At 38.7% G+C, this 25,422-nt stretch overlaps 1 protein-coding gene across 1 annotated transcript in view; it reads right to left on the reverse strand.

The window, feature by feature from the left end:
- Positions 1 to 25,060, reverse strand: part of tmprss7 (transmembrane serine protease 7) — a 92,808-nt gene extending 67,748 nt beyond the window's left edge. The window contains exons 1-6 of the mRNA XM_087992713.1: positions 24,958 to 25,060; positions 16,571 to 16,787; positions 11,543 to 11,673; positions 5,763 to 5,830; positions 4,098 to 4,291; positions 1,056 to 1,094 (exon numbers count right to left, since the gene is read on the reverse strand). Coding sequence (XP_087848839.1) covers positions 1,056 to 1,094; positions 4,098 to 4,291; positions 5,763 to 5,830; positions 11,543 to 11,673; positions 16,571 to 16,787; positions 24,958 to 25,017 — 709 coding nt within the window. The 5' untranslated portion in view covers positions 25,018 to 25,060. The remainder of the gene's footprint in view (positions 1 to 1,055; positions 1,095 to 4,097; positions 4,292 to 5,762; positions 5,831 to 11,542; positions 11,674 to 16,570; positions 16,788 to 24,957) is intronic.
- Between the last annotated feature and the right edge of the window lie 362 nt (positions 25,061 to 25,422).

The raw sequence follows: 25,422 nt of genomic DNA on the forward strand, positions 1-25,422 counted from the left end.
CTCATGCCTGGAACACTTCAACCCCAGGGCATCAATGTGGACTTCACCAGTTTCCTCATTTCCCCTCCCCCCCCCCCCCCCACCTCACCCCAGCTCCAAACCTCCAGCTCAGCACTGTCCCCATGACTTGTCCTACCTGCCTATCTTTTCCACCTATCCACTCCCCCTTCCCCCCTGACCTATCACCTCCATCCCAACCCCCATTCACCTACTGTACTCTATGCTACTTTCTCCCCACCCCCACCCTCCTCTCATTTATCTCTCCACCCTACAGGCACTCTGCCTGTATTCCTGATGAAGGACTTTTGCCCGAAACATCGATTTTCTTGCTCCTTGGATGCTGTCTGAACTGCTGTGCTTTTCCAGCATCACTCTAATCTAGAACCCGTTCTGACATGCATGTCAGGAATTTGTGCAATCTTGTTTCTTGAGGATGGAGAGGAGAATTAGAAGTGGTGTGTGAATGCGTCAAATGGGCTAATAATGAAAGGCAAATGAATGTAAATAAGGTAGTTGCTGCTCAATAGAGAGATTCTGAAGTTTCTATGAAAACTTATGGGGAAATTGAGGAAACATTTCTGATGTCGGAATTATGGATTTTTCCTTCTCCCTCTATTTTCCCCTCGTGTATCTGCATTGTTCACGTCACTACAAGAAGGGGAACATTTTGCCGAAGGAATCTGCAATATTTCGTTAAGTTTTTAGTTGCTTTATCTGGACTGTTCCTGTACTAGAATTTGGGTTCTCAGGAGCTTTCGTGCAAGTTACTGTAGTCAATTGCCCAGACACTTTTACCAATTGCTCCTTTGTCTTCCAGTAGAATTCCTGCATCTGAGCAGATGTAGCTCTGCAAAGAGGTGGTAATTACATCTGTCAGCAAAATATCAACCCATACAACATTTAAAGATGACTTTTCCTGATGACCTAGCCAATATCCACCCTTCAAGACCTTGAGGCTATGAAGGGTGCTCAGTAAAGTTTTTCTTCCATTTTAAAAGTTATTCCTTAAAAGCTTAGAATATTTGTATAAGACCAAACTAAATTAAAACTCTCACCTGTCACAGCTGTAGCAATGTAATCAGAACGGAGGCCAGCTATCAAAAGTAATAATATAAAAATTATTTAATATTCAGGATATGCAGTTTATTCTAATGCATTAAGAAAGCAGACAGTTGCAAACAGTTGAGTTCAAATATTTCATCCAAAGACACATACAACGCACAGATGCAGGTGCACACAAGCAACTTACAAGGTCTGTCATTGGTAAGTAATTAGCAAACTATTTTTCTAGAGGAAATGCAAAATATTGCAGATACTTGAAATCTGAAACAAATACAGCATTCTGGAAAAACTCCAGTGGGTTCTGAAGAAGATTCATACCAGACTAGAAACATTGACTCCACAGAAGTTGCAAAACTTACTGAGTTTCTCTAGCATTCTTTGTGTTTATTTTTACTGGACCCTCTAGAAAAATAATGGTCCTGAAACCATAAAGCTCTCGTATTGTAAATACTTATTCAGTTGTGAGGTTAGATATTAAGCTCATTTTAAATAGCCACGTTGAATTTAAAGAGCTTAATGCAATAACAAATTAACTTATGAAAGGATAATTTTAGAAAAAAGTCAATAATGTATACATTAGTAACCCAGTGTATCAATGCATAACTTTTTAGCATTCTTCATGTATATCTCAAGCACATGCAAAGAGGATACTCTTAAATGATACGGTTCATTACTTTTAGAAATTAAGTCAAGAGCAAACATTAACTGATAAATCTTTATAGGCACAATCACTTTTGCCTAATGAGTTACTAGAAGAGGTGACAGATACTGTGGGAATTGCCATGCATATTTTGAAATGGACTTCCATCATTGCCTTTAACACATGAGGCAATTGGAGAAAAAAGTGTGTGTCGGGTGGTTGGGGGAGGGGGGGAGGGGGGAGTGTATATAGAACTGAAATTGCAAATTGAATGAAAATTGGTTGGAAGACCAAAGGCAAAAGAATGATTAAAAGGCAATTTCTCAGAGTGGTCAGAACTAGACAATAGTGCTTCACAAAGTTGTACCCAGGCAAGAGGAAGTGATCTTTTTTTTAAAGATTAAATTCCCTACAGTGTGGAAACAAGGCATTTGATCCAACAAGTCCACACCAACCCTCCAAAGAGCAACCTACCCAGACCAATCTCCCTCTGACTAATGCACTTGACACTATGGGTAATTTAGCATGGCCAATCCACTTGACTTGCACATCTTTGCACTGCAGGAGGAAACCTACTCAGACACAGGAAAACATGCAAATTCCACACAGTCACCTGAGGCTGGAATTGAACCCAGGTCCCTAGCACCGTGAGGCTACAGTGTTAACCACTGAGCACTGTGCCATCCATTTTGTTGTGCAAAAATTTACAAATGATACTGAAATAAGAGGTAGAGTAAATATTTCTAATGTGCAAAGACAGCTGAAGGTGATTTTCATAAGATCTTTGAATAGACTAAAATGTAGCAGATGGAATTCTATAAATCTGAGTTGATAAAATTCTTTAAAGTTTTACTGCACTTTGACATGAATAGAGCAGGGGTAATTGGCAACTCAGATTTACAGGACATTAAAATTAGCATGTCAAATGGATAAAGCTATAAAAAGCTGATAGATTTTTATGTTTATGGTAAGGAGTTCAAATAGAAAGGTCAAGAGTAATTACATATAAGTTTATACAACTCCTAAGGATTCACCCAAGGGAAGGATGTTGAGAAATAGAAATAGTCCAATTTAGGATTATAAATGTGTTGTGTGTTATGATGAAATTTAAAAACAAATAAGTTTGAAAAATTATCAAAAAAGAATTGACTGATATAGCTTGGTAGAGGTGTTTATAATTATGAAGGGAAAATATAGAAGAGATAGAAGACAGTTTCTAGTGGTTGTGTGGTTTACGACAACAATGGAACTAAGAACTTAGAGGAGATGTAAGAAGCTGAGAACAGAATTCAGGAGAAAACCTTTCACGCAGAACTTTGTGCTCCAAATGCCCTGTTAGAGTGAGTGATTGAAGTGGGGATCAGGTCAACATTTACCAATATGTTGAATAGTTAAGGATTAAGCACCAACAGAAACTGGTTGATTGAATCTCCTATTTCTGTGTTCCATCCTAGATAACTGTTTCCCTCAACACAAATTATGTGATTTGTTGGACTTAAACTTGAATTAATTCCATAAAATTGTTACAGTACAGAGGGAGTCCATTCAATCCTTCAGTCCATGCTGGCTCTTTATAAAAGCAATTTAGGTAGCTCCACTCCCCTGGTCTTTTCTCTGTAAACTTACATTTTCCCCCTTCAGTTATTTATCCAAGCCAATTTGAAAGCCACAACTGAATCTGTCTCCATCACATTCTCTGTATATTTTAGATCCTAACCAACCAATCCATAAAAAGAGATTTTCTTCACATCATCTTTGGTTCTTTCACCAGTCACTTTAAATCTAAGTCCTGTGATGCTCAACCACCTTACCAACAGGAACGGTTTCTCTCTATCTACTCTAATGACACAGCTGATGAATTTGAGAATCTTGACTAAAATCCCCTTTCAATGTTTTCTTTTCTCAGGGAAACTTAGCCAAATTATGTAATAATGGTACCTTCAGCACCATTCTTGTAAATCTTTTCTGTATCCTCTCTGAAACCTTCACATCCCTCCTAATGTGCAGTGCCCAAACTGGATGTAATGCTCCTAGTCAGGTCAAACCATTTTCGTCTTAAATGTTCATCATAGCATCCTTGCTTCTGTGCACTCCATCTTTATTTATAAAGCCCAAAATCCCATACCACCCTTTTAAACCACTTTGTCAACCTGTCCCATCATCTTCAACATTTATGCCCACATACCCTGTGGTTGGAGTAGCACACTTCAGTTTATATGTCTCTTCATTCTTTATACTAAAAATGGATCACTTTACATTTGTCTGAGCCAATTTTCATCAGCTTCTGAGCTTTACAGTCAATCTCATGCAGAATCGATTTACCATTAGCAATAAAATAGCACATGGCACAAAATACAATTTTCAACAACTGAAACAGATAAGCCAAAAAAATAACCATTAACAATAATTGAGTCCATGTCCACAGGAAGTCCAAGAAGGTATCCAATCGATGTGCGATTTACCAGACTTGTCTGAATAGAGTCCTTTAAGATTGCACTGACACAGTCCTCACACACAAACAAGGTCTTCATATTTGGAACGATAAAAACAATCCAGAAGTGAACAAGAATGCCACCATTGTTGTTGTTACTATGTAAGAAACACAAGAGGGAACATTCTCAAATATAATCATTTAAAAATTCTTTCAAGTTTATATTGTATTATGATTTGAATTATTCAAATTCAATATTTACTCAAGCCACCCCAATAGTTCCCAGTTTCAGATATTTCACAATAATGTTATAGTGCACCATATGATATTTGACCTGCTGTCATTTTGGTTATGTTTAAATGTGATGCTGCCAGACCTGCTGCACTTTTTCTGCAATTTCTCTTTTTGTTCCAGCGTAATTGACTTTGCTTTGTCGTCATTATATTCATCAAAAGTTACATAGCAGCCACCTTCAGTTAGTTCTGTATAACACGCTCTTAGATACCATTTTAAAAGAGAACACCAAGAAGGACTCTGATGACATAACATCAAAGAGAGGAGAAAATATATAAGCAGCTAAGGTCTGCTGCACTGACCCAGGCCACCCTGGGGCACAAGCTGAAAGAAAGAGTTAAAGGAGCTTGTATTACTTTCCACAGCCACTTCTGTTTAGTCGTTCTGTGGGAAAAGTCACCAACTACTCAACCACAGAAGCCATTGCAGCTATTGAATTCTGACATTATCTTTATAAGGTTTTACTACTAAGAAGAATCTACAAGCAAGTAATTCCAACAATTATAGACGGATCTTTCTTTTACAAGTACCTTTTATCATTATCTGCTTTTATTTTTTGCTTTTTATTCTTTATCTAGTGACCATCATGTTTTTACTTAGTATATTTCAACACTAGCTAAGTAATAAATACTGGTTGATCTTATTTTCAAAAGTTTTGTTGCTGATTATTTTAAATTTGGAACACAAATGAAATTAATATGAGCTATGTAATTATAGAGTTCATGGCCTACATTGCCAACAGACTTGATGTGGTTGTGATGTCCAAACAAAAAGTAGTAATAATATGGTATTAACCCCAAAGAATATTATTATAATGTACACTATTTATCCCAGTATAGATAAAGAAAATGTAGAACAGGTGTAACTTTAATGATAGAAATTGCATAATATTGAGACTTAGTGATGCCAAGAAAAAAAAACATTTGAAGAAAATCTTCCAATATAACATGTAGCAAGTCTGGAGCCTTCCCACGATTCAATAGATGTTTTTGCTGTTCTCCAAAAGGTAATTGCAGATTGTCTTTGATCTTCTCAATACCAGGAACAGGTTTTTATAAAATTACACCATTGACAGAAGTTCTCTGTCAACACTAAAATTAAATCAGGCTCAAAATGAACAAAAATGCAATTTTTTGATTAAAGTTCTTTTCCTAATACTTTACTTTCATTTTTTTCAGCCAAAATCTCCCCAGGTTCCAATATGTGCCTGCCATTTTCAGAGGCATTGTTCATTTGTTTTTGGAAATCACTGTTTAGGTACCGCTATATAAATTCAACATCCTGAAAATTCAGCTTTCAAATCTTTATAATTAATGAATTTGTGAGATACAGTACCTCAAGTCAGAAACAGTTGATTGCTTGTACAACTTGGAGAAAAGTGATTTCTTATAAACATTGTTCATCTGAAGGAAGAGAAAAGCACAATACTGAACACGTGATAGCTGAAATAAAACTAACCAGTTAACATAACATAAGACCGTAAGACCATAAGTCATAGGAGTGGAAGGAAGGCCATTCGGCCCATCGAGGCCACTCTACCATTCATAACGACACTGAAGTCACTCACACCTGGTTAAGTGACATATCTACGAGAGAAACAATATCTGTAAACATTAAAGTTGTGACTATATAAATGTGACTTTCTGACATTTCATGAAAATAACTCCAATCTATGCATTACTAGATTTGTGCATAAACCTTGTTAGGCCTTATTAACCTTTTGATCACAGCAGGACCTTTTCTGTAGATTATAAAACTTGTTTCCTGCATTTTTTGCTGCATGCCCATGAATGAAAGAGCACAGACTATGACACTGTGCTGTATTGACTAAGGTTTTGTGATTGTAATGAGGTCAGCCAGGCGGACCTCATATAATATGAGTTCCTTGATTGGGGCTGTTAATCTGGTCCAGTCAGGGAGCCCTGGCTGACAGGCAAAATGAAAAGTGTCAGAGAGTTGGCTCTGAGGGAGCAGGGGCGGGGTGGGGACTATATCGAGGACTTTCCACATGTAAATAAAGGGTGATGGGTTACTGACGTCACTGGAGTTATGTCAGTGATGATGTGAGTAAAGCACTTTTCTGAAGAATCTCGCTTGCAACTATTGTCTTTGAGTTGAGGTAAGTACTTCTAGCATCATACCATTATTTGGGAAACTTCATTCATTCTTACCTGCCTTCAAAGATTGGGCCCCGCATTTGAAAAGAATGCATTATTTTTTCTGGGCAAATGACATTGGGGGAGATGAAAAGCAACAGTAATTCTCCTGACAGCTTGTGGACCCACAGCTTTCTTTCCCTGAGGTCTGGATACTAAAACCTTTCAAATGTTGATGGATTTAGCTCAGGAATATGATGAACCCAAGCCTCCTCTATTTCTGAGACATTATTGGTTGTATTGAGCAATTTGAGAATTAGAGAAATCCATTTTGGGATTTTTGACTAAATTAGGATGCCCGGTAGAGACATGTGACTTTGGTTTAACCTTTAATGAGATGCTGAGAGACTGGTATGTGGGATTAATGATGTAACCATGCAAAAGCACCTACTAGCTTTATCATTGGGAAATGCAACAAGTGAAGCATAATCACAGTGCACTTTGCAGGGTCCTCAGTCTAATTGCCCAAAGATCATCTACTCTGTCCGCTCTACTTTATTTTCTTTCGGCACGTTTCTTTATGTTCCCATTTAGCCTGGTACTCTATCTTCTTTTAATGACTTTAGAGGAAGGCATCTTCTCCCAGCCCAGGGCCAGTAATGAGGTGTCTTCCAACAATCCAGAATGGTGGTATAAGCCTGGCATCCTGGCAGGGAGTCTCCCAGGGTGGCAGACTTGTCCAGGAGGGGCGGTCCCGGCCTAAAGTGACATTCCCATCCCATTGTGTAGGTCTTCTTCAGCAGCCTCTGGATATTCCAGCATCCAGTGTGAAGGTATACTCCCCACACAGATGTCTCGTCTTTGCTTTGGAGGTGTCTTCTGAGTCTTCCAATGGCCCAGCATGGAGGTCTTATCTCAGTATGGCAGGGCAGTCTCGGCCCGGCCCTGCATGGTAGTTTTGACATGATTTTCCACTGTATCCCAAATCAGGAGCCATTAATTGAACAATGGAAAAATACATGAGTCAATACATTGCTATTCTATTCTATATGAGTTCAAGGTTTGCTTGGGTGCCGGTTGTCGTAGTGGTGGGTATTTTCACCTAGTTGGAAAGTTGATTTGCAGATGTTTCATCCCCTGGCTAGGTAACACCTTCAGTGCTTTGGAGCCTCCTGTGAAGAGCTGCTGTACTGTGTGTCTCCCAGAATTTACTTGATTTAATTCCTGCTGCTTCCAGTTGCCGGTTGTTGGTTCCAGTTGCTCATTGTAATGGCTGGTATATTGGGTCTAGGTCTATGTGTTAGTTGATGGAATTCGTGGATGAGTGCCATGCTTCTAGAAATTCTCTGACTGTCCCCTGTTTGGCTTGTCCTATGATCATTGTGTTGTCCCAGTCAAATTTGTGGTCCTTGTAATCTATGTGTGTGGCTACTAGGGGTAGTGGGTCGTGGTGTTTAGTGGCTAGTTTGTGTTTGTGGATGCAGATTGCTAGTTGTCTGCCTATTTGTCCTCTGGGTCAGCAAGCGTTTATAGTTGTTGCAGGTATAGGGAACTGAGACAGCAAGGAAGTCCTATAAGACCTAAACTGAGTAAGAGAACTCACAGACCAGTATCCAGGAGAGTACACACTCTCGAAAGCCAAAATCAATCAAAATAAACATATGATTAAATGGTCATTTGATTCTAATGGATGTCAATATTGGAACGGTCAATTCAGTGATCGCAGAACCAGTCTTACAAAATTCAGTCTGGAGTCCAACCCTTAAGTTTGCATAAGTCATCAGCTAGACTGAGAACATATACCAGAGAACTTTGGTTCTAGTCTCTTTTGAGAAACAGTTGGTTCAGTTGGTAGTGATTGTAGAAAAAGGCTTGGGCCTAAGCTTGATGGGGTGAAATTGGTTGAAACAGATTCACCTTGATTGGCTAAAATTTTTCAATTAGAAAATGGCTGCCTGAGTTAAGTCCTAAATAAATACCTGGAAGTTTTTAAGAGGGTTTAGGGACTATCGAAGGAGTCAAGGCCATCTTGCATTTTTGCAAGTTTGTGTAGGAACCACAGAACTGGCCCTGCATGGGTAATAGGCATGACCAATGCAAGGTCAGAACCAGTGACGTATAGAGTCAGGTAGGTGTGATGGTCCTGAACAAGCATGTGGACCACATGAAAGCTGCAAATTCGCAAATGGTGTGGGAGCAAACATGCCCTGCTCCTTGGAACAGTTGGAAAGGCTGGCGGAACCTATGGGTTTGGGTTGAGCTATAGGGAGAGGCTGACTGGCATGGGGCTTTTTCCCTGGAGTGTCACAGACTGAGGGGTGACCTTATAGTAGTTTATAAAATCATAAGAGGCATTTATGGGGTGAATAGTTATGATCTTTACCCCCAGGATAGGGAAGCCGAAAGCTAGAGGGCATATGTTTAGGGTGAGAGGGGAAAGATTTTAAAAGGACCTAAGGGGCAATTGTTTCACGCAGAAGCTGGTGTGTGTATGGAATGAGCTGCCAGAGGAAATGGTGGAGGCTGGTACAATTACAATATTTAAAAGGGTTCTGGATGTCTATATGAATAGAGGGGTTTAGAGGGATATGGGCCAAATGTTGGCAAATGGGACTAGATTAATTTGGGGTGTCTGGTTGACACAAACAAGTTAGACTGAAGGGTCTATTTCTATGCTGTATATATCTATATCTCTATAACTCTCTGTCAAGCGTTGAAGAGACCTCAGAATCTGAGATCGACATGGTGGATGTTGCCACCTCGATGCCTTTGCCACTGGAAAAAGAGAGTGAATTCCTCCTGAGACGCCCTGACTCAAGAACTCCTGTATGTTACATTCTGTCCGTATTCGATGCAGAGTCAAAGAAACCTGACTTGATATCTAAATACCCCAGGAGGTGTTACAAGAAAAAAAGACCAACATATGTCCTTGGACCCAGAAGAAGAGAGATGTAGCGACTGTAATAAAGTCACCTGGTGGACCTCATTAAAATATGAGTTCCCTCTTTGGGGCTGTTAATCTGATCCAATCAGGGAGCCCTGGTTAACAGATAAAAAGAGGAATGTCAGCTGGGTCTGAGTGAACTGAGCCAGTGTTAAGGACCTTTCATGTGTATATAACAGGTGATTGGTGATGGGATGTTGGCCTCTATGGAGTTCATATAATGATTTGATAGATAAACATTAGTCTCACTTTCTGAAAACTGATGCGATGCCTGAATATATACACAATAGTCCAATTGCTTGTTTCCCCTCACACTGTAACTCAGGGCTGAATTTTACCATAAATCAACTAAGTATCAATTTTGATGAGTTTCACAAAGGGTTTCTCTCTAAGAGTCCTGGTGAGATTTCTCACACAACCTTCCCAACCTCACCTCATTACCTATGCACATGCCTCAATGGCAACCCACACATTCTATTCTCCCAATCACAGTAGGTGGAAGTACTCACCACTGTTGGGATAAACTGGGATTCCTGGTGACAGTGCCATCTTTAAAACTTAGCTGTGTACTTGGTCAAGCACTGACAGCCCAGAGTGATCCTTCACCGTGTTCTTCAGAAACAAAACACTGCTCAGGCCACAATGGTGACTTCATTGCACATTGAAATGCTATTTAAAGCACTAAGAGACTTGTCCTTATTTTCATTTAATCTTAGAATCCTGTTCCCTAATGGCCACTGTAACTCAATATCTTCTCATTGTTCAATTGGTATCAGCACGTCCAGTGAAGCTTGAAAATTATTTAAAGTATTAATTTTTATTCAGCAACAGTAAAAATGAACAAAAGCAAACAGAAGCTGCATTTGTCTCTGGGAACTGTCAGGAGCTGCTTGCTTACTGGATATCAGTACAATCTTTTATGGTTTGTTGGTCTTGATGCTACAGCATTCTATCATGTATCTTTCTGCTTAAAATCCTAAACCTTCCTCCACAAAACACTACTGCCATTCTCCCAGCTTGTTAAGAGTCCATCACTTCCCCTCTTTACTTGCTCCAGTTGTGTACAGCATTGTATGTTAGGATGGTGTGGCACGCTCTGTCTGCAGCAAACCCCAGATTGAAAACCAAGCTCTCCTACAGCAAACCTATCATCTGCTCCATCATGACCCTAGTCAACATTGCATATACGCAATGCTGCAGTCAGGAAGTTGCATTATGGAGACTTCAGAGGGTAGCTGTTGTCCCTTAATAACCATCCTTTGTAAGGAATCTGGCTCTTGAAACACAGCTGAAAGATGGCAGTTCTCAATATTATAGCTACTATTACAGCTCTCAAAGTACTTGGGGCAGACTTCTAAGACATGGAACCAATCATCATAGAGACTAGTACATTGATTGCATCGAGTCTTTTTCTGTTGATGAATTCTGCTTCCTTATGATATGCTACTTTGAATGCAGTATGTGACCAGTCTACCACACTGCACAGTCTGGGTGAAGCCAGCTATGTTGCCAAAGCCTACTACCTAACCAAGTTAATCTTCCAGGAATTTCACCCAGGATCTGATTAGATTATATTTTACGAGTTTTATCTTTCTTCACTCACAATCACCTTCTAAATTCAATGAAAACTAAAACTATATCAAAGTTTTTGAAAGGAAATAACTTTTATTAAAATATGTACAACACCCACTCCTAATTTCTATTGTTCATGACTAAAGTCTGTATACAATTAGTTTAGAATATGGGTAATACCATTTGAATAGTCTCATGAACCACTGAATGATTCTCATCAAATCCACCACCAAGAAGTTCCAACTAATTAGCAGAGATTTGATCCAACCTTCATAATATTAAATAAAACAGTTAAGATTAGAGGAGCAAACAATTCACAACAAGTAACCACAAATATCAAAAGTGTACTACAATATCACACTACTTATGTGATATGTGGAAATGTTCCCAGTTAATTCAACTGTGCCATAGCCCACTTATTCACAGCGAGCAGACTTTAGTTATCATCCTATCCATATTTAATCCTGTATAATATACCATAAGGTGTGAGAGAGGTTTCTTACCACTTGCTGAACTTTAGCGGCCATGGAGAGGAATTCAGGGGAGTCCTTCCTTCGATACTCAGGAATAAATTCAATATTTGCTATACGGAATAATCCAGCAAAATACAAAGCAGTATTGTTTTGTGTTCTCACTATATAATGGAAAGAAAGTACCATTTTTAATGTAGATTTTTAATAAACATAATGCTAAATTTTAAGTAAGAAAAATGCACTTCTTCGGCAGAAGCAACATGTACAAATTACAATTTAATTTTGCCTTTCTGATTGAACTAACAAAACTCTGAAGGAAAAGAAACAAGGAAGATTTTGAGACCTCCTGCCTAGCAGGAGTTTACTCACCAGATTCTATCACTATTGTGGTTGTGCAATTTTGTCAAGTCCTCAAAATAAGCAGTGCAGGCAAATGCCTGAAAGAGCTCAGAGCTGAGTTAGAGATTTTGAATCCATAAAGCCCAATACCATTTTAAGTCTCAGCAGGAGAGAATTGGCATCTACTCTTTATTCACTGGCAGTCAACTAAGAGAAGCCCAAAGGACGCATTCATTTATTTTTATAGGGGCAGGAAGAGAAGAGGAGCTCCTCTGGGTTGTAAAAGATACAGCAGAACCTCTTTAAGATGAGGCACCTCAAGGCATGTGATTATACAAACAGGCCATTTAGTCTATCAGGTTGGCCATTCAGTTAGATAAGGACAGATCTACAGCTCAACTTCAGTTTCATACGTCAGACTAACAAAAATTATGTATCTCAGGTTTAATCATTTTAATTCTTCTAAACTCAGCAGTATTTTGAGGAAAAACCTTTCTATTTCTCCAACTAACAAATCCTGAATGGCCTGGCTCTGATTAATCTACTACATCTTCCCATACTGAACTCCACTGCCTGCTGAATTGGTTTTTCACCATTTACCCTATTGACTTATTTATTCACATAAATGCCTCAATTGGATCACCAGTTGGCACGTTCAGGGAATGCAAGCCTAATCATCATTTCAATTTAGGCTGGATATTGTTTTGGTGAAACAATAACTGAATGCAATACACCAGTTTAACTAGAGCTTTCGAGAACTGCAGCATACTTTGATAGGTTAGACCTCTGCCAAGTTACCCAATATTACAGAATCCCAGACCAACTCAATCCTGACCCCAAGTACAGGTAGTTGTCCCATAATGCCATATTTGGGAAACCTCACTTAATAGATAATTGCTTAATGGAAATAATGGGGCCTGTGGGAAATGTGAGGTTGGGGCAGATCAGCAAAAAAATCACTCATAATCGCTCAAAAATCACCCAAAAGTCTAACACAAGGTAGAGCACAGCCTGAATGAAGGCTGAAATCATATTTATTAACAAAACAAAAGTAAATTTAACACAGTACATTTAAAAAATGTAAGAAAGTTGCTCTCTGTACAGTACCTCTTACAGAAAGCTGCTCTGTCGGAGCATGAGCAGAATGACACAAAGACTGACACTGATATCACGCATACAAAGAATGACATGAAGACTGACACTGATATCACGCATACACAGAACAACACGAAGACTGACACTGATATCACGCATGTGCAGAATGACATGAAGACTGACACTGATATCACGCACATGCAAAATGATGCAGAGACTTTGGCGTAGACATCGGCACATGCACAGAACTGTGCTGAGATTTTGGTGCTGTCGTTGGTGCATGCACAGAATGAAGTGGTCGAACCAATCCCCACGGGATCACACTATTGCGAAAAGAGGTAAAGGAACCAGCACACAGTGCAGGGACCTCCTGTGGTCATTCCCCTCAATAACAAGTATACCATTTTGGATACCGTTGGTGAGGAAGACTTACCAGAGGTAAGCTGTGGGGTACAGAGGTTTGCACAGAGTCTATCCTTGTTGCTCAGAAGGGAATGGGGGAGTGGAGCACAGCATTAGTCATTGGGGACTCCATAGTTAGGGGGACAGATAGGAGGTTCTGTGGGAATGAGAAAGACTCATGGTTGGTGTGTTGCCTCCCAAGTGCCAGGGTTCATGATGTTTCAGATTGTGTTTTCAGGATCCTTGAGGGGGAGGGGGAGCATCCCTAGTTGTGGTCCACATAAGCACTAACGACATAAGTAGGAAAAGGGATGGGGATTTAAGGCAGACATTAGGGAGATAGGATGGAAGCTTAGAGCTGGAACAAACAGAATTGTTATCTCTGGTTTGTTACCTGTGCCACGTGTGAGCGAGACAAGGAACAGGGAGTGACAGGAGTTGAACATGTGGCTACAGGGATGATGCAGGAGGGAGGGTTTCGGATACCTGGATAATTGGGGCTCATTCTGGGTAGGTGGGACCTCACAAGGAGGATAATCTACACCTGTACCAGAGGGGTACCAATATCCTGGGGGGAAACTTTGCTAATGGTCTTTAGGAGGGTTTCAACAAATTTAGCAGAGGGGTGGGAGCCTAAATTGTCATTACAATGTCCAGGAAGTTGAGAGTAGTGAGGTCAAAAATATGGTTTCAAGATCGCAAGAGCTGGGCTGAGAGGTGGCAAATGGAGTTTAATATGGAAAAGTGTGAGGTGTTTCACTTTGGAAGAAGCAACAAGAATAAAGAGTACTGGGCTAATGGTAAGATTCTTGGCAGAGTAGATGAGCAGAGAGATCTCGTGTCCATGTACAGAGATCCCTGAAAGTTGCCACCGAGGTTGATAGGGTTGTTAAGAAAGCATAGCTTTTATTGGTAAAGGGATTGAGTTTCAGAGTGATGAGGTCATGTTGCAGCTGTAAAAAATTCTGGTGCTGCCAAACTTGGAGTATTGCTTACAGTTCTGGTCACCGGATTATAGGAAGGCTGTGGAAGCTTTGGAAAGGGTTCACTGGTGTTTTACTAGTTGCCTGGTATGGAGGGAAGGATGAAGGACTTGCGGCTGTTTTCTTTAGAAGAAGGTTGAAAGGTGACTTAATTGAGACATATAAGATAATCAGAGGATTAGATCAGGTGGACAGTGAGAGCCTTTTTCCTCAGATGGTGATGGCTAGCACAAGGGAACATAGCTTTAAATTGAGGGGTGATAGATATTGGACAGATTTCAGAGATAGTTTCTTTACTCAGAATTGTAGGGACACCCTGCCTGTAATAGTAGTAGACACGCCAACTTTTAGGGCATTTAAATGATCATTGGATAGACATATGGTTGAAAATGGAATAGTGTAGGTGAGATGGGCTTCAGATTGGTTTCACAGGTTGGCACGATGTCGAGGGCCAAAGGGCCTGTACTGCGCTGTAATGTTCTATGTTCATTCTCGAAAATACCGTTCCCTATTTCTTTAGCGACATTATAGCCGAAACAAGTGTTATCCTAGAGCTACCTGTACTCATTTTCCTGCCTGAGACCCATGGGTACTTTACTAAAGTACCTCTCCCTCAAGGACTATTCCAGAAACTCCCAAAATCTTAAACATAGGTAAGATTTACCCCATTTTCTCATGCAATTGTTGCTAATACTGCCAGTATTCTGTATTTTATTTGGTGTAAGGCACTAATTACAGCCAATAAATGCTTGGTTAGTTTGAATGGATGCGAATGAAGATACATGCATCATGGTTAGATTTCTGAAATAAAAACACCTTTCCTGCAAAAAAATCAAGAATAACACATCACAGTATTTGCCATTTTAACATTTTTCCACAAAATGCATGTAGAAAACAATAATATTTAAGTGGTGTGTTTTAAAATAACGTAATTTTACTTCACACACAGGATTGAAGGGAAGAGCTGTAAGCTTTGGGAAATTGTGTATTGAAGCTAAAGTCACATTATTTTGATTATTGCCAAGAGTGACATGGGTTGCTCATGGTGTCAGAAAAATGTGAAGGGTCATACCTTAAAATAGAGTCTCTCAACAAATATTGACATCATCAAGGATTAAATTATCTTCTTAAGTATATGAAACTTGTTTTAAAGGGAAGGAACATGCTAAACATTGATACCAATTCTGCTTGCATCTAATCAGACAAGAGGCAGTGGTTAGGAATGAAGCCTTAAATTCCTATGAAGACAGGAAATTGTGGAATAAGGACTTGTGTGTCTTCAGTCAAGTTTTAAAAATGAAATCTAAGCATTTTTGCAGAGATGTTAGAAAAATGGAAGACAGATAGGTGTCATATTGCTGCAATTGAGATATGCAATCTACTGACATGAGGTAGTTCATATTTTTCTAAGCTTTGAATTATTTAAAGCCATTGAATGAATTGAGAGTCTGGTTAATTGGTGTTCTGTATCTTTACATTATTGTGGAAAAAAATAGCTCAGATTGTCATCAGGTCTTTCTTGCCCAATAGTTTCTTGGCTTGTTTTCAGATCGATTGGGATACACGTAAGTAAATATATGAAGACATCAATTGACAGTTTGATTCACAAGAAGGTATCAGAGGTCGACTCTCCACTGAATACTATTGTACAACTAGCGATGAAACAACGTGAGTCAATTCTAATAACAGTGTGACAGAGAAGTCACTTTACAGGAGCAATGAATATCAATGAACTCCAAAATGTATCTATGCAAATCCTAAACTTTTCACACAAATGGGCAATTATGTGAGTTAGAATCAAGTTTTCAATTGTATTGAAATGTTTGTAAATGTTTGTAAACATTTCAATTAAAACTTTCAATTTGATTTTATAATCTGGTTATAATTTGTATTAAGTAATACCAAGGTCATTCTTGCTTGATAGGAACTTTTTTTAAATATCAGAACTGACATTTGAATAGCAGGTCAGGCAGCGTCCAAGGAGCAGGAGAATCGACGTTTCAGGCAAGAGCCCTTCATGCATTCCTGATGAAGAGCTTTTGCCCGAAACGTCGATTCTCCTGGTCCTCGGATGCTGCCTGACCTGCTGTGCTTTTCCAGCACCACACTCTCGACTTTGATCTCTAGCATCTGCAGTCCTCACTTTCTCCCACTGGCATTTGAATAGACTACTAATCTATCATAAATTCAAAAAATAATTTTATTTTATTCTATGGGAATAGCTAGGCAAAATACTTACATACATAGACCCATAGTAAGGTCCATGTTATTAACATAATAACAAAAACCATCAGAGTAAAGAAGATAATTTTTTTGTTTATGTAGAAACATTCAGTTGTTCCCTTAAATTGACATTTAAATGGTAACTTGGGTTTTCTCTTTCCTTTTCGTGGATGTTTCCTTTTCACAGGCAAAGTTCCATCCAAGTTGGTCACATCAACTGATATTTCAGAAACCTGAATGTTAAGGAGAAGAGAGTCAGCAACAACCTGCATTTTTAACATTGAAAATAGTTTCAAAGCTTCACAGAACCTTTTTTGAACAGGAATGGAAGCCAAGTGAAAGGAGAATTTATAAGGAGAGGTGGCTTGGTCAAAAATGGTGGGTTTTGAAGATCTATGAGGAACAAAACCACATACAGACAGTTAAGCACCTGGAATCTAAAAGACAGGATTCAGATCCTGCAATTACCTTTCATCCATTTGCCTTCAAATCTCATTCTATAATAAAAAATTAAACCATTTGGAGTTGGGAATGCTAATCACATATGGTACAAAATGGATTTTGAACATCTGGGTTTGTGTTTAAAATACAATATGATCTATAAAAGGAAGAAGAAAGAGTTGAATTACGATAGTGACCAGAAATCCTCACATTTCTGCCCCTTTAATTGAACTAATAACAGTGTATTCCATTTTCAGGAGAAGCATGAGTGATCTTAGTAAGCATGATCGTTTAAAGTCAGTTGTAAATAGATGGACTTTGGTATTAGCAAATGTAGAAAATGTTTAATATGTTCTTGGAATAAAATTATATTGAAACTTTATCAGATTTGTTTCAATCTAATATTTGGAAGTTTAAAACTGACTGTTCTAGCTAAATGGACTCAATATTCCTTTGTCATGCTGTCATCCATTTTAACCTTATATTTAATCTTACAGTTGGAACAATAATCAACAAAAAAAGCCAAGGAAAATGTAAGCATTAAAGAACCTAATTTTCAATTGCTTACAGCACCTTGAACAGCTAATGGTCTGATATACTGTGTAAATGGCTTAAATAATAAATAATGGAATTATACAGCATCTAAGATAAACATAGCTACATTATCCCAATGAGTGTATAGTATAGTATGTCCTTCCATCCTGATACTATTATTTATGAGGAAATACAACACCACCCACAGTATTGGACAGTAGAATCAGGATTACAGTTCATCGCATCCTTAGAAGCCTCACAGAGTTAATCAGAAAAGCTGCAAATTCCCATTAATCCAAAGTGTGTTTGAAGTCATTCACGCCATCTTTAAAAGTTATCAAAGAAAACAGCATACTAAAATTAACTCATGTTAATAAGTACAGACAATGAGCTTCAAGGCCACATCAGCCCCTTCATCGGACGAGTAATGAAAATAAAAATCAGATTTCCCAAAACTGTCATGCTTTTTAAACAACTCGCCAAGAATCATGTCTGGACATTGTATGTGTTCACCAACATTTCACTATCACTGAGGAAAATTTCAGACCACTTGTGAATTTATAGAGCTTGTTCCAGAATGACTTTATTGTACATGTCTATGAACCATAAAAATAATACTGTATTTTCACCCTAAATGGAAATAAAAGGGGTAATGACAAGAACAAATTACAGCTGCCACTCTGCATAGCCAGCAGAAGATTTTTTTAAAACAGTTTGGGGTTATTACATGCTAGACTACATTCATACCAGTAAAACCTGAGCAAGGAAGCCCAGCAACTTGTCCACAGGGCAACATTATTTCTGTAGGATTCTAAGATATTGGTAAAGAGCACCATATTTGTTTAGATGGCTATCCATTACCAACAAATTATTTCCAGCATCAGCTTGACTTCAAACATTTTTTAAGATATCTTTGGTACACATGCACTGAAAATTTAAAATTTCTGCTTCCATTTACCACTTGGTAAACTTGAGCTTATAAATTGTTCTCCCTTTATGTTTCTACAAGACAAATTGATACTATTCTCCCTCCAGAGCATTTCTTCTACAGTTGAAGAGATGAATTATTCAAATTGTAAACAACTTTAAGAATGGCCTGAAATGGGTTGACTCAATTGCCTTGCTGCATTCGCACATTGCTATACTCTCAAATGCTTGCTGGTAGAAAGGGAACGCTGATTGCTGTTGAGCAAACAAAATATTGACTAAACTTTAATAAATGAATGATAACTACTTTTTACCCATTCTCTTTAAGAAGATTGCAATTTCACATACATACAGACATAAAGACCATCATCCTGTGTAATTCAATAAAGATCTTTTAAAGGATGCTCACTACAGTGGTGTTCATAGTATACTAATTGTAGCCAGAGACAAACTCAAATTATGAACAGTATTGTACATGAAGGACATCGCATCTGAAATATGTATGCATCAAAATGCATTCACAACAAGCACATTATCATTAATTTCTATTTGGGAAGTAGGTTTAACTGATCATCACAATTGAACATAACAGTAAAATTCTCACAGGCTGGTACAGACTGGATACAGGGAGGATGTTTCCCTCATGGAAGAGTATAAAAGCAGATGACACAGTATACTAGGTAGACCATTTAAGACTGAGATGAAGAAAGGTTTATTTTCTCAAACGGTTGTGAACCTATGGCATTCTCTCCAACAGATGACTGTGGAGGCCGCATTATTGAATATATTTAAGAATGAGATAGATAAATTTCTATATGTTAAAGGCACCAAGGTCTACAGGGCGAGAGCAGGAATTTGGCATTGAGACAGAAGATCAGCCAAGATCTTAGTGATTTGATTTGATCTGATTTATTGAAGTCAGTTATTGGACTACAGTAAGAAGTGTTGTTTTGCATGCTCTACTGGCAGATTATACCATACAAAGTGCATCAAGTAGCAGAGCAGAGTGCAGAGGACAGTGTTACAGCTGCACAGAAGGTGCACAGAGAGACACCATCATTAACATTTGAGACGCCTTCCAAGAATCTGATACCAGCAGGGAAGAAACTGTTCTTGAATCTGTTTGCATGCGTATTCAAACTTTTAAATCTTCTCCCTGATGGAAGAGGGTGGAAGAGAGTTGAATAGTTCACTGCTGCACCTAGTTATCCTGGAGAAATGGTAAATACTCCCATTGTTCAGGCATCCAAAATCTTCCCTTGGGAACAATCAGGAAAAAAGTTCTGTCAAGTTTAAATCAGCTTTAAAGTTAATTATTAATTAATTGAGAAGTAGGAACCTTTGCAAAATTCACCAATTAAATATTTTTACTGAAAGTTTGATAGCAGAAATACTATAAAAGGAATTGATATGAAATATCCAATGTACATATACCCAACATCATTCTACACTTAAACTATGATCTGACTTTCAATTTACAGATGGAACTGACTCTATACACGTTTCAATATTTTGTCTTTTTTACATTAATTACTTCACTCTGTTTATCTTTGAAACTGATGATGTTACAAAGGGGAAAGTTGTCCCTTTCTTGTTTGAGATATGTACTTTTTACAATGTTCTTTTGATTTTGCCTGGGCTCTGATTGAAAAACATAAAGCATCCATTTTAAAATCACCATTGTTATTTTTCATGACAGCTTCCAGAATCTGCTTACTGGTTACCATAGTTCTCATTCTGTGGATGTCATTTTATAGCATTTCAGCTTAAATCTCCATTCTGGTTGAAATTCAAATCCAGGGAATTGTTATCACTCATAGATCGCTCATATCCACTACTTTCAACATTTACTCCTTTCATCAGCAGTTCAGAGAGGCAGGAGAATGTACCATCCACAAGATGCACTGTAGCAACTCACCAAAACTTGTTCAACAGCATCTTCCAAACCCATGCTCACTATCGCCAATGGCAGCAGGCGCACGGAAATCTGAAAATTCTTTTCCAAATCCCACACATTCCTACTTTCAAAATATATCATCACTCAATGAGCATCTTCAGATCAACATCTAGGAACTCTCCCCTGACAGGACAATGAATGTCCTTACACCCTGTGGACCACAGTGATTTGAAAAGGCAGCATATCAGGCAGTTAGGGATAGGCAATAAACAGTGGTTCTAAAAGAGTTGTCCACATCTCTTGAATATTGAAAATCTAAATAAGCAATAAAGGATAAAATAATAGTGAGAGAATAGAAGGTTTTAAATAGTCACTCAATAAGCATTACAGCAGATGTCAGCATATAAGTCAACCCTAGAAGTCTCTGTAAGGGATAAGTCCTACTATTCAAAGAATGGGATATGTCATCAGCTATGCCTACTGGCATCTGCAAATTCTTGGAACAAGGTCCAAGCCAGCAATGGTATAGGAATGTTCTTTCCTACCACTTCTACGTCTAGTGTATACAGTTAATAAAAGGTTCCTGTTCACAGGTATGAAAAGAAATAATGATTTATAGACCAGTTAGTTTAACATTAGTATTGGGAAAAATACTAGAGTTGACATAAAAGCTGTGATAACAGACTTGGAAAGAATTAACAGGATTGGACAAAGCCAGCATGGGTTTATGAAAGGCAAATCATATTTAACAAATCGGCTAGAGTTGAAGATGTAGATTCGATAAGGGAGAAACAATGGATGTGGTATATTTGGATCTTCAGAAGTTTTTTGATAAGGTCCTACATAGGAGGTTAATGGGCAAAATGAACATGAAACACATGAGATGGGGATAATATATTGGCATCAAATAAGAGTTGGTTGACATACAGGAAATAGAGAGTGGGAATAAATGGGTCTTTCTCTGGGTGACAGACAGTGACTAGTGGGTATTGATAATGTACACATATAATCTGGATTGGAGAACCGAATGCAACATTTCCCGGTTTGCTGATAACATAAAATTGGGCATGATTGTGAGCAAACACATGGAAGATGCAGTACAAGTGGCTGCAGGTTTTTATATGTCATTGCGAAAATAATTGATACAATTCTTGCCTGATTGGGGATGGAGAAAGGAACAGAAAAATACGAAGATTTAATTAAGACATTCAATACATACTTCATTCTAAGAAAGAACTCTTATTATAATCACAGTCTGGAACCAGAGAGAGAATGGATTCTTTCATAAATGACCTGTATTGTTTCGCAGGCTACCAGAATCCTATGAGATGAACTTATTCATGTTTTTATAGCATTGTATCCTGGATGAGGCTCTATTTGATCTCTTACACTCCAGAGAAAGCCTCACCTTGTCCAAGGCTGTTCAATTACCTCAGCAAACTGAAATCCTTAAACAGCAAGTCTCTCCTCTAAGCAGACTTTGTCTGCAAATAAAAGCATTATTTTTCAAAAATGTTTGCAGGAACAGCAGGACATTCCCTGCAACAGGACAAAATAACAAAAATAAATCACAACAACCTACCTCCAGGAGGTAGATGCTGATGAAAAGCAAGATTTATTTTTAAATGGGTCATCAGAATCATCACTCCATAATAAATCACCTTACTCTTGTTCCACTAAATCTGATATTCCGCTTTTTCTGAAAAATCTGATGAAAGTTTGCATACAAATAGTATCTTATAATTTGTTGGCCAACTACACATACATCAAGGGGTCAGCATACATATTTCTACTCTTTGTGAAGGTTTTATTCTCCATCAACTATCCATCTATATCATTCTGCATCACTAATTGAGGTACATGCCTAGATGTTGACCTATGGGACATATGAGTGGGAAGTGGAGTTGAAGTGGTCAGCCACAGGGTGGTGGGGTTGATTGGTGCATGTGTTCTTTAATGTTCTCTGAAATGTCCCGTGAGTTGGCAAGGTTCCTGTCTCCCCACTATAGAGGAGACCACATCGAAAGCAATGGACATAGTAGATGAGGTATGCAAACCCTGGGTCTCTACTTCCACCAAATCCTAGCACCCCCTCCCTCTCCTCCAAGGGCATGCAATTCCTGGGCCTCTTCCACTGCCAAATCCTAGCCCCCCCCAATGCCTGGAAGAAGAACGTCTCATCTTCCGCATTGGGACCGTCCAACCACATAGCATCAACATCGATTTCACCGGATGCCTCATCTCCCCTCACCCCCTCCATCCCAAATCCAACCCTCCAACTCAGCACTGCCCTCTTGAACTGTTCCATTTGTCCATCTTCCTTCGTACCTTTCCGCTCCACTCTCTGCTCCAATCTATCACCATCATCCCCCACCGGCATCTACCTATTGCCTTCCCAACTACCTTTCCCCAGCCCCACCTCTCATGTATCCCTCAGCCCACCAACCCCTACCCACCTCCACCCCAGGCACGTTCCTGATGAAGGGCTGAAGCCTGAAAAGTCGACTCTCCTGTTCCTCAGATGCTGCCTGACCAGCTGTGCTTTTCCAGCACCACACTTTTTAACTCTAATCTCCAGCATCTGCAGTACTCACTTTCTTCTAGATCCACTTAGCAGGCTAATAACAGCAAGGAAGAAGCTGTTCTTGAACCAGTTGGTGCGTGTGTTCAAGATTCTGTATCTTCTGCCTGACGGAAGAGGTACAAAATTGTACTCGCCTCCACCACTATCTCTGGCAGTCCGTTCCACTCACTACCCTCTGTGTGAAACAATGACCACTCTGCACCCTTTTGTATCTCTCCCGTCTCAATTTAAACCTATGCCCTCTAGATTAGATTAGATTAGATTAGATTATTTACAGTGTGGAAACAGGCCCTTCGGTCTAACAAGTCCACACCGACCCACTGAAGCGCAACCCACCCAGATCTATTCCCCTACATTTAGCCCTTCACCTAACACTATGGGCAACTTTAATGGCTAATTCACCTAACCTGCACATTTTTGGATTATGGGAGGAAACCAGAGCACCCAGAGGAAATCCACGCAGAGACGGAGAGAATGTGCAAACTCCACACAGTCAGTCGCCTGAGGCGGGAATTGAACCCGGGTCTCTGGCTCTGTGAGGCAGCAGTGCTAACCTTTTAGAGTTCCTTATGATAGGAAAAGCATTTGGCAATCTACCTAACCTATGCTTCTCATGATTTTATAGACCTTTATAAAGTCACCCCTCAATCTCCTATGGTCCAGCCGATCATTATACAGTATATGAACACCAACAGGCTATGTCCTTTGTGTAGATCACCAGGACATCCCAGTCCACAGGTTATGAATACATAACCTCATATTATTTTCATCCAGCCAACTATTATGATGGACATGCACCAAAACCCCTCCAAGAAACTTGATTTTCAGCACTTGAAAATCATTTTAGCTGTTAATTATAATTCTTAGCCATGCAAGCTCATATCACCTTAAATCTTGTGTTCTTGTGTGTTGTGGTTTTAACAAGAATTGTTTTTCAATCTTTCTACTTCACAGAACAGTTGCTGGGATTATTGAGAATTATGAACACTTAATCTGTGTTGCTGAAGTAACATGATGAGTATTTGTATTTATGCCATTGTCTGATGATAAATTGTGGAAACTGATCATTTTGACATTAAGGTCAGCTTGATTTTGGTCTTCTGCTACAGCAGCAAATAGCTTCATTCCTTAAAGCAGCTACACGAATAGCTGATGCTATGAAATCATTGCAGGACTCAGAATTTGATTTGGCCCACTTACGTGTGCGTACACACATTGCATTTTTGGTGACAATGAAATCATTCTGATGATTTTCAAGGGAATCCATTCTGATACGTGTTTTTCAAGGTCAGGCTAACGTCTGTCCCTGTTCTCATGATAGACTAGATGTGGGCATCTTCTCCACATTCAATTCCTTCTTCTTCCACTTTTGAACCAGTTTTTACCACCACTGAATTCCCTCACCATAGAATAGTCTTTTGCTTTGTTGGCAAGTTTTATAACTTTTTGTTTGAACCATGTTCATACTTCATATTTTTGTTGACAGAGTTGTTTTTTCTTTGTCATTTGCCACACAGTGTCTGCTCTGTTTGTTCATTCTTAAACTCCTTCTTCACAATACCATCTGTACCATCAGCTCAATTCATTGCACCTAGGTATAAAGTAAGTAAAACATGCATGCAAAAAGCCAAAAAGTAAGGCTGACTACTAATTTAAGTCATTTTGTGGCACACTCTTATGTATCAATTACACTCAAAAACATGATTTCTGGGACCAGGAAGATGAGGTTGTCTTACGGCATCAGATTAATTTATATGCCATGATCTACAGCAATTATACATCTAATGTAACCTTTGTTATAAAGTTCCTCACTTAAATAAATATCTGGCTTTGTCATAAATATCATGCATCAAATTACATACTATTAACATCTGTTCTTAAATCCTCACTCTTACTCAGGTAAAATTATTTGTAACTACTATTAAACATATATCCAATATATTAGCATTTCAGTTATTGAAAACAGATAGGGTAAGTGTTATATTAAAATATTTACTTAATAAGAATCTGGTATACTTACATTTGCACTTAGATCATCCTCTGATTTAGTAGATTGCTCACACCTTGTATCTTCTGCCATTAGAAGAATTGCAAACTTGTCTTCCCTGTACAAGCACTGATGTACAACAATGAAGCTACAGCTTTTTCTCGGCACCTTACAGCTCACTGAGTCTAAGTCATTCGACAACACATAATTAATTTCTGCTAAATCTTTTGTTGAATAATTTCTGAATGGAGGTCTATGAATAATGCTCGACTCTCTGTTATAAGAGGTATTGTGTTTCCATGTCAGTAACCATGCACCACATGACTGCAGTAACATAGAAACCAATGACACTGATCATTATCAAATGCACTTCAATTTTAGTGTTTCTATTTTAGACAAAAAATACAAAAGAGAACCACGTTTTTAGAAGTGAAAATAGTTTAGACCTTTTTAAATTTCCAATTATGAATGTTTGGCTTTAATTTCTTATCTAACAGA

This window comes from Chiloscyllium plagiosum, unplaced genomic scaffold (genome assembly GCF_037043375.1).
Source record: "Chiloscyllium plagiosum isolate Xiang-an unplaced genomic scaffold, Cpla_swu_hap1 HiC_scaffold_12, whole genome shotgun sequence".
Taxonomy (NCBI): Eukaryota; Metazoa; Chordata; class Chondrichthyes; order Orectolobiformes; family Hemiscylliidae; genus Chiloscyllium; species Chiloscyllium plagiosum.